Source organism: Sitophilus oryzae, unplaced genomic scaffold (assembly GCF_002938485.1).
Source record: "Sitophilus oryzae breed Bouriz unplaced genomic scaffold, Soryzae_2.0 scaffold_690_pilon_pilon, whole genome shotgun sequence".
Lineage (NCBI taxonomy): Eukaryota > Metazoa > Arthropoda > Insecta > Coleoptera > Curculionidae > Sitophilus > Sitophilus oryzae.
Window position 1 is genome coordinate 2,626,935 of NW_022147296.1, and position 14,223 is coordinate 2,641,157.

At 31.9% G+C, this 14,223-nt stretch overlaps 1 protein-coding gene and 1 long non-coding RNA gene across 3 annotated transcripts; both read left to right on the plus strand.

The window, feature by feature from the left end:
• The first annotated feature begins 5,064 nt into the window (after positions 1-5,064).
• Positions 5,065-6,222, plus strand: LOC115888219. Its single transcript, XR_004051222.1, has 4 exons — positions 5,065-5,576; positions 5,650-5,755; positions 5,844-5,943; positions 6,162-6,222. It is a non-coding gene; the product is annotated as an uncharacterized LOC115888219 (long non-coding RNA).
• Positions 6,223-6,921: 699 nt separating this feature from the next.
• LOC115888238 (vesicle-associated membrane protein 7) lies at positions 6,922-13,009 on the plus strand. Of its 2 annotated transcripts, XM_030907897.1 has the most exons (6): positions 6,939-7,042; positions 7,126-7,326; positions 7,379-7,582; positions 7,636-7,864; positions 12,170-12,237; positions 12,290-13,009. In XM_030907897.1, the coding sequence occupies exons 3-6, from the start codon at positions 7,379-7,381 to the stop codon at positions 12,449-12,451; spliced, it is 663 nt and encodes a 220-aa protein (XP_030763757.1). In that variant the 5' UTR covers positions 6,939-7,042; positions 7,126-7,326; the 3' UTR covers positions 12,452-13,009. The 2 variants fall into 2 exon arrangements, with proteins under 2 accessions (XP_030763756.1, XP_030763757.1); XM_030907896.1 differs by having other exon boundaries at positions 6,922-7,326.
• Positions 13,010-14,223: the final 1,214 nt, after the last annotated feature.

The following is a 14,223-nucleotide window of genomic DNA, read 5'->3' on the forward strand; positions in this document are numbered from 1 at the left end:
CATTATTAGCTTTACTGTTTTAAGGTTTTAATACGTCATCGTATTATGGAAACAAAATAAATTATTTTTCTATAATTCGCCATCTATTGACGAAATTGAAAAGCTCGTAAAAGAAATCTGTGTTACCTACTAACGGAAAACCACGTAAGGTTAAACTAGACCGTTGACAGTGTGAAGGTTAGAACAGACTCCTTGAAATTTTTGAAAATACATCCGGTAATACTTTAAAGGTAAGTGTTTTGTTTACTCATCATATAGTTTATTGTATGCTGCAGGCGTAGAAGTAATTTTATTGTTATGCTAAGCTATTTTACTGTTATATTATTTCATATTAATTTTGCAAAGCAGTTACGAGGTTTTCTATGACCGAATTTTAAAAACGTTACGGAACTTACGAGGTTTTCAAATATTTTTTAATTTTTGTTTCAGCAATGAATTCAAGAACGACAAAGATTTTGCAACTATGCAACAGTTTGAATGCTATTTCGCCATCTACGTCTACGTATGATTTGAGCACAAAAATTGATTTTAATATTTCACTGGGAAATGACTCGCTTAATACAAATACAAGCAAAATAATGGCTCATCTAGGTATCGGCGACAGCGGCGATGTCCTGATTTTACCTCTTGAAGGCGAATTATTTCCTCTTGATGGTGACACAGCATTCTCCGAAACTGTAATAACATGAGTCCAGAACCCCTACAGCAACAATTATCAATAGTTGCAGCACAAGAAAATAAAAACCATAAGGAAGCCATCGAGTTCCGGCCGAGGCACCAGGCAAGCTTAGATGATGACGAGGATGATGATGAATCCGTAGATCCCATTTACAAACCAAATGGAAACGTTTTGAGCAGCGATGAAGACGAAGAAGAAGAGCCATTGGTGGTTAGGATATCAGAAAAAGAAAACCAAAATGATGCCGACGAGTTTAACGGTGACGATCCTGGTTATGAACCGAATGGAAACGAGGACAGCAGCGAAGAAGATGATCAAGAAACTCCGAAGTTAAAGCGGCAACGCAAAGAAAAGGTAATAAAGAAAACTGGGATTATAATCGCAATAAGGGATAAGAGAATGAGAGGGATGGATTATAATGGAAGAGGAAAAACTGAAGATGGAAAAGCTGTATACAATAAACCACGCCTGCTCGTCAACTGTTACCACCATGCAATTGTAAAATAAGTCTAAAGGGCAAAACCTTAAAATGCAGGGTATTTTCACCAGAAATACGACAAGAAATTTTTACCGAATTTTGGGAAAAACTAAATTGGCAAGAACGCAAGCAGTATGTACGAGGTGTGGTAGATGTAATGCCGCCAGTTAAAAAAAAAATCTAATGAAACCTCAAGGCGTCAATCAACTTTAGTTTTAAAATTAAAGAAAGATGGAGTCTCTCAGCGAGTGTGTAAGAAAATGTTCCTGAACACGTTAAGTATTGGTGAATGGTCCTTGCACAGTTGGGCCAACACTTTAAAACAGGCTACGAATAATATTGCCGAAATAAACCAACAACGATCTAACCCTCGAAGTGAATCAAACAAAATGGTGTGTAAGTTTTTTGATAACTTACCCAAAATGGAGTCGCATTACTGCAGAGCTAGAAGTAATAAATTATATCTAGAGCCCATCTGGCAATCCAAAGTCGACCTTTTTAACGAATATCGAAAGTTTTCTGAGAGGGAAGACTCAGAAATTCGAACTGTTTCAATAAAAACTTTCTCACTGGCATTTGAGAAACTAAATCTTAGTTTATTTATTCCCAAAAAAGATCAATGCGACGTTTGCACAAATTTTAAGGCAAGAAATCTCCCTGAAGACGACTACCTACAACACCAAATAAGAAAGGAAGACGCCAGGAATGAAAAAGAGAAAGACAAGGCAGAAGCTAAACATGTTTATTGTATGGATTTGCAGAAAGTCCTACTGTCACCACATTCAAATGTTTCATCCTTATATTATAAACGGAAATTATGTGTCCACAACTTCACAATTTATAACATGAAGAATAATGATGGATTTTGTTATATTTGGCATGAAGGTGAAGGTGATATAACTGTTAACGAGTTCGCAAGCATTATTTGCAATTTTCTTTTGAATCAAGAAATAAATAATGTTGGAGAGGAAGTGATTCTTTACAGTGATAACTGCGGTTACCAAAACAAGAACGTCACCTTATCTAATGCTTTATTAAATTTGGCCTCACAAAAACATAAATATTATCCAAAATTCTTGGAAAAGGGGCACACCCAAATGGAGGTGGATAGCATGCATGCTTGTATTGAACGCAGGTTAAGGAACCGTGACATAAGTGTCCCAGCCGAATACGCAACTCATATTTTAAAGACGCGGAAGTCGCCTAGACCTTACAACGTTCAATACCTAAACCATAATTTTTTTTACAACTATCCAAAAATTAATTTCATAACCTCTATTAGACCAGGAAATCGATCAGGAGATCCAGTTGTAAGTGATTTAAAGGCTATTAAATACACGCCTAACAATGAAATATTTTTTAAATTAAAGCATACAGATGGATGGACCATTTTAAAAAAGCGCTTTAACAAAAACATTCAGCCGATTCCAAACAATTCGTTGCCAAAGCTTTATTCTCGGCCAAGGGAAATAACCAGAGACAAATTTAATAACTTGCAAGAATTAAAAAAGTTCTTTACTTCGGACTTCCACACTTTTTATGATCAATTAAGATTCAAATAAGTTCATTTCTTCAGTTGTTTTAAAAGTTCTTGTGTTGATAATGTTATACCGCAATTTTTCCAGTTTGTTATTTTTTTATACCTACTTAAAGTGCAATGTTTTAAACAAGTTTCAAACTGTATTTTACCAAAGATTTATGTTTTACCTATCAAAATTTTGTTTTTGATAGTTTATATTATAGTATTTTTTGCCTATACCCTTGTTCCAAAATTATTATTATAATTAAATAAAACTATTTTCATTCTGAAATTTTTGTTATTTCTTGCACGTTCAAATGAAAAACACTTAATTTATTTTTTTTGCTGCAAAAAATGGAAAAACTCAGTAAGTTATTGTAAATAATTATAAAAATCGAGTTATGGAATTCCCCTATCTAGATTTTGTTTTCAAGTGTAAATATAACATTTGAAAACCTAATTTGAACAATATATCCAAATAAAATATTGTTTAATATAGTTTTTTTGTTTCTCCTGTAAAAACATCTGTTAGGCACATACGAGGTTTTCAAAGTAAGGTATCGATATTTATTCTACAGATATAAATATAATAATATTTCCTGCAAAGATTGGACTACATTTTAGGCCAAATTCAAAAAAATTATAAAGCTAGTCCTAGTGCAAGACAATTTACTTTACTTAATGCTAATATGGTCTAATGTCATTAATATTTCTTGTTTCTAGACTAAGATATAACAAATTTTTTGCCTGCATTGATTGTATATGTGTATAAGAATAAATTTATATGCTTTCCCCTTTGCCTAAAAATATTTTTGAACACCTTAATAACCTTCTTTATTTTGAGAAAATCACCATTTCAGTATATAGAATAAAGGAACTTTTTAATGTATGTAAAAGTATACTTGATTTTGATTTTTTTAAGGGTACTTACCATCACAGTTGTATCCACCCTCAATTTGATAAACTGCTGTTGCCATTCCAAGCTTGAATTCCACGGGAATTGCAAGCAAAGTACAAAATATCCCAGCAAAAAACACATACACAAATAATAACTTCATGTTTTTACATTCCATTACATCTGTTTTGTTTTATCAATAAGCTATTAGTTTATCCTGTTTCCAACTTCATAAGTGAATACCGTATTTATCTCTGGTTATAGGGTGAGATCATACAGGAGAGCATCTATAAAACAATGAACTTTCTGTAAAGTAGTCACTCATTTGTAATATACCAACTACTAAATACAACAAGCTATGAGGGCGACTGTCGTTAAACATATTCAATGTTTAATGTAATTTTTTTTCTGTTAAAATGTAGCTTACAATTTTTGAAACGGTAATGTCCATGATTTGTATGATTTATTTTTAATATCATAGAACCTTATAATAAACAGAAATAAATACCTATAATACACCATAATAATACACTATATGCCTTTTACCAATTACTTAACTGGTGCTATGATGGTGCTATGTTTACCTTTTTTAGCTTCATAGAACATGTTTGTTGGCTTGTTTATGATTACTTTCAATTACTACATTCATTATCGCTGCTGAACGTCACATATTTCTATGCAGCTTACGTATTTTCAATTCTGAATTATCAATATAGTTATTAAACGTTTCTTGTTATTTGTATTTCTCTTGTATTTCATTTATATATTTTCGAACCACTTCTGATTTAAGGTTAGGTGAAGATAAGCCGGTTGCGGTGATTGATTTTTCAACGAATTTCCTGTAACGTTCAAAAATAAGAGAAGAAATGAAGAAATACATCAATTAAAGTTACCTTATTATCGAAAAATTGGAGCAACGTTACTTTAGATATGCCGTTCGAGAGCAAAAACCATATTATTTTACTGGCAAGAAATTATCCAACTGCATTTAACTTTGATATAACGGTATCTTGACGCCTTTTTTCGACCCCATCTGTGTTATTACGATTAATTTGCTTGATCAAAATGTTCTATTTTGTAATGGGGCAAACTGGAAACATGCTGGAACTTCCTATAAATAATTGGAAAAATTATTTTAAAAAAAGTAACAAAAAACATTCCCAAGTTTATAGCTCCTAGCATTTACGGGGTGAATTGCAAGCGTCGTCTCTCCGACTAGACGAATCTTAACAATCCCCCCCGTAAACGAAGGTACCTAGGAATGCGGAATTTCGTGGTAGAACTTGACCGGCGCCTCGGCATCAAGACTACCTTGACAGACATCGTACGCCTGCAGACAATTCTCTAACAACAACTCAAGAGGGCTAAATTATGGGCTGGCCAGTTCCCATAACGTCGCATTCCTCAAGCGCCAGAAAGTTAGGATTAGAGTCTACATCGCACGCCGCGTCTGCGAATCCCAATTGAAATTCTTTTGTTTTTTATATAAGTACTTATTTTATGTCGGAAGCGACCGGTGAGATATTAAGGCAATGACGTATCCAAAGGTGTATTACTGGTTGCCAATTAGTTATAAATTTTAAATTTAGTATCTGTTTTTCTTAAAAATACTTATGAAAATATCAAAGAATTTAAAGTAAATTATTTCGCAACAATATCATATAACTTTCTGTATGAAAATTAGTTATAAAATCAAGTTTAATGGGTATTTTTATGATTATTAAAAATAACGACCAATGGCATTATTTTGATAGTTCGATTTTAAATGGAATGTGTTCAAAGAAAAGTGAAAAATACTTTGAATTCGTTATATTTTCCTAATAAATTAGTCTCTCAAGTGTTTTAAACTCACCCAGAATGAAAATCTACACAGCGCAAGGCACTGAAAGTGGAATTAGTGATTTGAAACATGGTGATATTGACCGTTTACGAGCACACTGTTATATTCAAGAATTGAGACCATATTTATAGTTTTTTGAGAAACTATAATAAATAAGCCTATCAGGTATGGAATAAAGGGGTGTCTATTATTGTTTTTTATTTGAAAAGTAAATTTTGTTGTACTTCATATATCTTAGGTCGATGCTTCTACACATCTAATCAAATCAATACAAAAAGGTACAAAAAAAATTAAGGAGTCTTCTATTCAACCAAATGCCAAGAATATTATTTCATCAGCAGAAGGTATTTAAAACATTAGTTAATAGTTATTTTGACCTAAATGAAAATACTTGTCACCATATACATTACTGTTTATATTATTGATTTGTAGGGAAGAAAGTAAATTTTAGCAACAATGGGACTTAATTTTTTAATAGCGGCCAAAAGCAGACCCTGTATCGACTAAATATTACACTCTACACTCCATATTTGTATGATACATAATACCGTATCAACCGTATGTTCGAAAAAAAAACGGCGTCCAGTTGGCTTGGAAATGACGATCGATGACATTCCCCATATAATTTTACATCAACATATAAAATGACAGCGATGTTCATTTCATAGCCATGGCTGACGCCGTTTTTTTTCGATCATACGGTACGTTACATGATACAAAAAAAGAGTTGAAACCGAATATTTTTGACAGGTGAATGTTTCAGCCAATAGAATTACTGGAAATCGATTCAAGGTCGTTACGCCGTTACGCCGATACGCCGTTTTTAGGATAGTGTGGCCAGGGTTCGGAAGTAGTTAACTAAGACGTAATTTACCTGATTAACTACGTGTAGTTTTTCTTCAAAAACTACGTCTTTTCCCGTTCATTAACTACATGAAAACTACGTTAATAAACCATGTATTGATATTATGAATATTTTTCCTTTGTATGAGGTGTAATAGAGATAATATGATGTAAATATTATATTTAAAGCCATATTTCTCCTGTTTTCTTAAATACATTATGTGTTTTTAAAGCTTCAACTTATTATAACCTCACATCAAACCTTTGACATTTGAAAGTTACATACATAGGTTACATAAACTACACCCTCTACATAAACTACATTAACTACATGAGGCTACATGTTATGTAGTTTATGTAGTTTTTAAAAGTAACATGTAGTTTTCCGAACCCTGAGTGTGGCTGCACCCTGACTGCCTTTTCCTGCTTTAACTTTAACCACAGAATATACTACGACCATTACTACATGCATTACTACTTACTACGACTTTAACCAAATATCTAGTCTACGTTGATTACTTGATTAACTACATGTAATCAGATGCAATGTATTTTATGTAGTTTTTAAGAGTAACATCCTTGTATTATCCATAATAAGGAGTGATCAAGGGTAACAAAAGGGGTAACATATACCACAGAACAGGTACAATACTATGGGGTAATGTGTAGTTTTTCGAACCCTGCCTAGTACCCCATTACCCTTCCATTACCCATTACTAATTTATGACGAACTAGTAAAATTCTTTTGTTTGTACCTTTCTGTTTTCGTCATAGTTTTCGTATTCCATGTTCGTATTCTGTGCCTTTCTGCCCATACTTTCTGCGTTTGTTGTTCTGTTTTATGGATGTTTTGACAGGTTTTGATTTTTAGGTTGAATTTCAATTTTCTTGCATTTTTCTTGGTATTAATATTCTTTGATTTCAATGTTTTGGTCTCGAAAAATAGTGGTCAGATCTGTCGTGATCGTATAAAAACTAATTTTCTAGTTACTGGTGGATCTTTTGGTGGCATTAAATATTATTAGTTTCAAAGAATTTTGTGTTCTTATGTTTTAAATAAACAACTTCAACGGTATTGTAAGTTCATAAATTAAACAATTAGGTATGAAAATGTTGTTTTGTAGATGCCCATTTTATTCAGTGTTATTTCAAGAGGAACTACAGTCCTAGCGAAATATGCAAGTTGTGCTGGTAATTTTATAGAAGTTACTGAACAGATAATTGCAAAAATATCCCCACAGGATGATAAGCTTACATATTCACATGGAAGCTACTTATTTCATTATGTTTGTGAGAACAGGATTATATATTTATGTATTACAGATAATGTAGGGAAGTGATATAGGTATACTAACTGAATAATATCTTAAGATATTTTTAGGAGTTTGAGAGAAGTAGGGCATTTTTGTTTCTCAATGAAATAAAAAGAAGGTTTCAATCCCATTACGGCCCCACCGCAGATACTGCTATAGCCTATTCATTAAATACAGACTTCGCCAGGGTTTTGGCTAATGAAATGAAACACTATTCAGAAAGTCATGATGTCGATACTATATCAAAAGTTCATAGTGAACTTGACGAGTTAAAGAACATAATGGTGAAAAATATAGGTAGGTATTTTAGTGTAGTAATAGAGATAATGTTCCCATTTGTAAGGAGGGAATGTTTACAAACACTCAAGAATATAAACGATTTTCAAACTCATTGGTCATAAAAATTTGCCTAACAAAGAAAAAATTTATCGCGATTACTGACGTTTTCTCGTTAATATATATCCTTATAAAAAAATGACACCCTAACGATATCCTTATAATTCCATTTCATATGCTCAGAAACATGTTTAATGATTTTATCTAGTTATCTCTTGAAAAAAAGTCTTTTAAAAATAAGCGGTTTGCGATCGTGATTTTACTTTACTTGATAGAGAAAGGCGTATGGCAACGCCGCAACAGCAAACCGTCGCGTCGGTCTGTCGCATTTCTCTCACTCCGACTTAATAAGATCCCTATGCGATTTACTTCCACACATGTAAATGCCACAACTATTTTTACCAGATTGGAGTATATGTGAAGGAGCTAATTTATTTATATTGCAATCGATTTTAGGACCGGGACCGGCACCGATTTTGCACACGTTCCGACAATTGCATTTAATTCTATTGAATTTGCCGGTCCACGGCAATTTTACCAGATCGGAGTATATGTGAAGGAGCCATTTTATTTATATTGCAGTCGACTTCAGGACCGGCACCGGCACCGATTTTGCCGGTGTGTGTGAAAACGCTCTGATCTCTTCAGTAAAATGGTCGTGGTCCGGCAAATTCAATAGAATTAAATGCAACTGTCGCATGTCGGGACGTGTGCAAAGTCGACGACGGCTTCGGCACCGATTTTGCCGGTGTGTGTGCACGCGCTCTTAGTGTATACTGAGTATACCGGGTGCGTCCCAAAAGTGGCTCACCCCTATATCTTTTATTTTTCAGTTAAAAAAACGAGATTTGGTATGTTCTTTGAATAAGAAGACTAAGGAAGGAGCATAATGCTATCCATGTATTCATGCATGGTGGGCGGAAAAGCCACCATAAAAGCTCTCTAGGGTGGGGATCATTGACAGTTCTGTGTGACGATTCATTTGACACATTTGAATTTGATTTGAAATTTTGTGGATTTGTCAGTCTTTACGGAGCTTATTTTATGTTATTTATTATTTATTCTACTACCGATAGTTGTATAAAGGTAGTAAATCTAGATGGAAATTGTGGCAGAATTTAAATTAACAGTGACACTATCGCGATTTATCGAAAAAGACTCTAAAATAGTTGGTTGTGTAGCGTGCGGTAGATCTCGGCAAAAATTGAGTGAAATAATGGAACAACTTTTCGCTAGTAAGTGACTATATAATATACATACGTGTAGTAAACCGATCATTTATGAAATTCACTTAAATTAACAATTATATATTTTCTTGCATTTAGCTTTTATTTATTACTTGTCAAAGATTAGATGTCAAAGAATTTAGATACGTTCGTACCTGCTTCAGTAGCGTATCGGATGTTTGTGGTAATAAATGCCCAATATAACTTATCTATTTTATTAAATTATATATTTTATAACAATTTTAATAACTACCAACATTTATTCACAACGTAAAATAAAACAACAAATTATTGAGTCTACCCCACGTCTACCCTACATCATAGTTTTAAATTTTTTAAATAAAATTAGAACGACACTGATAAACCGGAATTTAAGTCGGCCATATTTGAGGCCCATCGCGGTGTACCTAAGATTTTTGATATGCTCCTTCCTTAGTCTTCTTATTCAAAGGGTATGTTAGTATATGACATAAATTAGGGATTCATTGACGTATTCAATAGTTTTCGGTCACTTCCTGTTTCACCGGAAATGACTACAACTTTTGATTTTTAAATGACACTTTCGGTATTTTTTCTTTGAATAAGAAGACTAAGGAAGGAGCATATCAAAAATCTTGGTCCACCGCGATGGGACTCAAATATGGCCGACTTAAATTCCGGTTTATCAGTGCCGTTCTAATTTTATTTAAAAAATGTAAAACTATGATGTAGGGTAGACTCAATATTTTTTTTTTATTTTACGTTGTGAATAAAATGTTGGTAGTTATTAAAATTGTTATAAAAACATATTATTATAATAAAAATAGATAAGTTTTAATAATTATTTATTAAAAACATCCGATACGCTACTGAAGCAGGTAAGTCAAATTGACGTATCTAAATTCTTTGACGTCTAATCTTTGACAAGTAGTAAATAAAAGCAAAAATGCAAGAAAAAATATATAATTAGTTAATTTAAGTGAATTTCATAAATGATCGGTTTACTACATGTATGTATATTATAGAGTCACTTGCTAGCGAAAAGTTCCATTATTTCACTCAATTTTTGCCGAGATCTACCGCACGCTACACAACCAACTATTTTAGAGTCCTTTTCGATAAATAGCGATAGTGTCACTATCAGTAGTAGAATAAATAATAAATGACATAAAATAAGCTCCATAAAGACTGACAAATCCACAAAATTTCAAATCAAATTCAAATGTGTATTTTTCCAAGACTCCTTGATTAAAAAACTTGGTGTTTTTAACACAGCTATTACAGTTTAGATTGAAATTTAAAATACGACTTTGTTTTAAGCGAAAATGTCAAAAGTTGATATATGATACGTCATTCTATTCAGAGTGTCAATTTCTATCGAATAAAGTAAAAATATACCGAGGGTGACATTTAAAAATCAAAAGATATAGTCATTTCTGGTGAAACAGGAAGTGACCAAAAACAATTGAATACGTCAATCAATCCTAATTTATGTCATATACTAACAGACCAATTCTCGTTTTTTTTTTATAAAAAAATTATACGGGTGAGCTACTATTGAGACGCACCCGGTATATGTACTATATTATTTAAACTAATCAAATATTTTAGTTTGTTTTTTAAATGCAATATTTTTTTGTCATTGTACTACACATTATGGCTACATTACAACACGTCCGGCTGCTGTCAGTAGGTTTGACAAACCGATGCAGCCAAACAGTGTCTCTTTGTTGCTCACCGATTAAAGCGGAACTTTTTTGCTCTTAAGAGAAGTTAGAACCGGTGGACAGTGGTTCCCAGATAGGTCATTACTTAGAAATATTAATTTCAAAATGTTTGCATGAAACTGTTGCTAATACTTTTCTTATATTCATATATATAATAAATAACAAAATCAAGTAAGCCTAGTGTAGCGCTTTTTTTTATTAGAAATGTCACATTTTTGCTACTGGTATCAAGCTGACATAAACAGTTTTCAGATGACGCCAATTAATTACTTATTTTATTAAAATTGATAAAAGCTGTTGCCTTTTCTGTAATGGACGTTCGAAAAGAAGGTAAAAAGAACTGTTTTTTTTTTCTTTTTTGTACTTAATTAAACCTAAGTAATATTAGTTTATGGCAATTTATTTGAAGGCAACAAAAATAGTATTTTTACATTTTTGCTTGTCACTCTTTAAGACTTTTAACTACTTTCCCTTTCAAACCCTCTTAAACGGCATGATAATACTTGTTGCCTAAAGTATATTGCATATAAATTAATTGCCACTGGCTGCCGCGAATTGCCGCCGGATCTTGTACCGGGTGGTTAAAGATTGACTTTTTGTCTTAAAATAAAAGTAACTTATTTTTTTCTCTTCGTGTCAACTTATTTCGTGGACACACTATATATCAATTAACAATAAAATTGTATTTATAAAATGAAACGACTGTCTCTTTTATTTTTTCAACATTTAAAATAAATTTGACCTCTTCAATATAAAAAAACGTGTACATATGTGCAAACATAATCTGTATACCTTTTCGAATAGTTAGAACTTAAAATGCAAATCACACGAACTGGGCCCAATTTTTTTAATACATATAACATTAAGTTTTTTATATACATTTATTTAGCATTTGTTATCAATTTCTATTAAAAAAGGTGCAGTCAAGCTATATCTAGATATCTAACAGTTATGACCGCGCAGCTAATTAAGGGGAACCACTGTGCGGTGGCGATGTATGTAACGATAAAAAAATCGGATTATCGAATAATGCGATCCGGTTGACATGGTACATAATTTAAGCTTGACGTACATCCGGATTAACTTTCTTTGGATTATCGAGTCTCTACTGTATTTATAACGTAAAGTAACATGTTTATGCCCCGTTCTCAGAACTTCGTAGTGTCGCCAGTGACACACGTCAACGAACCAAACAGATTTGTACAAAATTCAAACAGCTGTCAATTTTAAATTTAGGACAACTCTCACTGGTTCTTTGAAGTGTCAACCAGTGTTGCCAGCGACGTAACGTAGTTCTGAGAACGGCTTTGTTTAACTTTTTAATATGTTTTCAGATAATGTTTCAATGAGAGGTGAACGATTAGAATTACTAGTAAACAAAGCTGAAAATTTAAATAGTGGCGTAAGTAATATGTTTGTATTATCTGAATTGACTTTAATAATTATTTTTTTAGTCAGTATCATTTCGTCATACTAGTCGAAACTTGGCTAGGTCTATGTACTGGAAAAACATAAAACTTTATGTAATTATTGGAGGTGTGATAATTGTTATTGTTTATTTAATTGTTTCTATGTCTTGCGGAGGTTTATTGTGGAAAGGTTGCATAGGGAAATAAATTATATTTTGTTTTTTAAATGAACTATAAAACATTGTTATATATATATAGTAAAATAGGTTATATACAATGAAATAAAAATTAATATTAGAACTGACCCCAAAGTGAAAATGCTGTGAACATAATAATTTCAATTATCTAAACCTAATTATTATTTTATATTTAAAACTTGATATTTTCATTAAGATAACTGTGTATGTGTAAAGGTATAAATTTAACATTGTAATACCACATGATTAAAAACCCACGACTTCTAGTTGGCTTGGAAATTATTTTAAATGATATCGATCTTTATTTCCAAGTCAACTTTTAATTATTTTTTTCAATTATATGGTATTTTACAATTTGGCTAGATTTTTCTACATTATTTTTCCTTAGATTAGGTTTATTTCTTTATGCGCTAGGATTACGAAAATATATATTAATGGACTCGTTTATTTGCGCTAAGTTTTTAAATGGATATAGAAAACTAAATAGTAAAAAGAATCTTAAATTTACTTTTTGTATTATATCTGTTTAGATTTAGAAGTAATCGAATAAAAATAATTGTAATACTTTAAGAATACTATTATTTTGCACATTATTTAATTAAATACAACGCCTTAAAACTTAAGGCCTTTAAGTTAAAATCATGCAAGTTTTATATATTATTAACATAGGGTTATGACATTTCTATACAGGGTGATTCCTGTAAGTCGGTCATGCTTTCGGGGAATGATGGGCGACGTCGAAATATTAATTTTGGTATAGCACACTATGGGTCGGAAATGCCTCTTACGCAAGGTACAGGGTGTTAAAGTTTTTGAAAAATTAAAGATATTCTTTAATAGTTTTTTAACAGTTGAAGGTATCGTTATAAAATTTTATTATAGGAGTCTACCTAACAGAGACACTTTAAATGTAAAGAGAAGAGGTTTTAGTTTCAACCAGTGGCGTAGCTGTGATACGCATCGGGAAATATTTCAAAAAAAATAGTACGCCACTGATAATGATAATAAAATTTCGGAGTTTTTTTATTTACTCGGTTTATTTCCAAGAAAAAATGTCTCTTGCAACTTTCTTCTATCTAACACCATTTTGTCACAATTTAGAAATAAATATTTTTTTTAATGAGAACCTTAAATATGCGAATTATTATAACTACTTTAAAACTAAGAATTTTATTATTAACAATAAAAAAAAATTCTAGTTTAAATTTATAATTTTTTAAAAAATTATTTAGAGCTAATAGTAAAAAGTACAGTGGAGAAAGTTGCAAGAGACATTTTTTCTTGGAAATAAACAGAGTAAATAAAAAAAATCTTTAAATTTTTTTATTTTTATCAGTGGCGTACTATTTTTTTTGGAAAAATTACCCGATGCGTATCACATCTACGCCACTGGTTGAAACTAAAACCTCTTCTTTTTACATTTAAAGTGTCTCTGTTAGGTAGACTCCTATAATGAAATTTTATAACGATACCTTCAACTGTTAAAAAGCTATTGAAGAATATTTTTAATTTTTCTAAAACTTTAACACCCTGTATCTTGCGTAAGAGGCATTTCCGACCCATAGTGTGCTATATCAAAATTCATATTTCGACGTCCCCTATCATTCCCCGAAAGCATGTCCGACTTACAGGAATCACCCTGTATATGAAATCTTTATACAGAGGAAATCGATGGTGTGAATTCCTTATGTATGTAATATATGTACAAAAAGTTTAAAAATCTATTTTTTTGACGAAATCGGTGGAGTGTTTGATTCCTTATGTATCCAACGATGAAAATGC

Excerpts from the sequence above, each read along its gene's own strand:
- LOC115888238 (XM_030907896.1), top strand. The coding sequence starts at position 7,379 with ATGCCCATTTTATTCAGTGTTATTTCAAGAGGAACTACAGTCCTAGCG. Across the intron at positions 7,865-12,169 it reads CATAATGGTGAAAAATATAG|ATAATGTTTCAATGAGAGGT; the intron begins GTAGGTATTTTA and ends ATATGTTTTCAG. Across the intron at positions 12,238-12,289 it reads CTGAAAATTTAAATAGTGGC|TCAGTATCATTTCGTCATAC; the intron begins GTAAGTAATATG and ends TTATTTTTTTAG.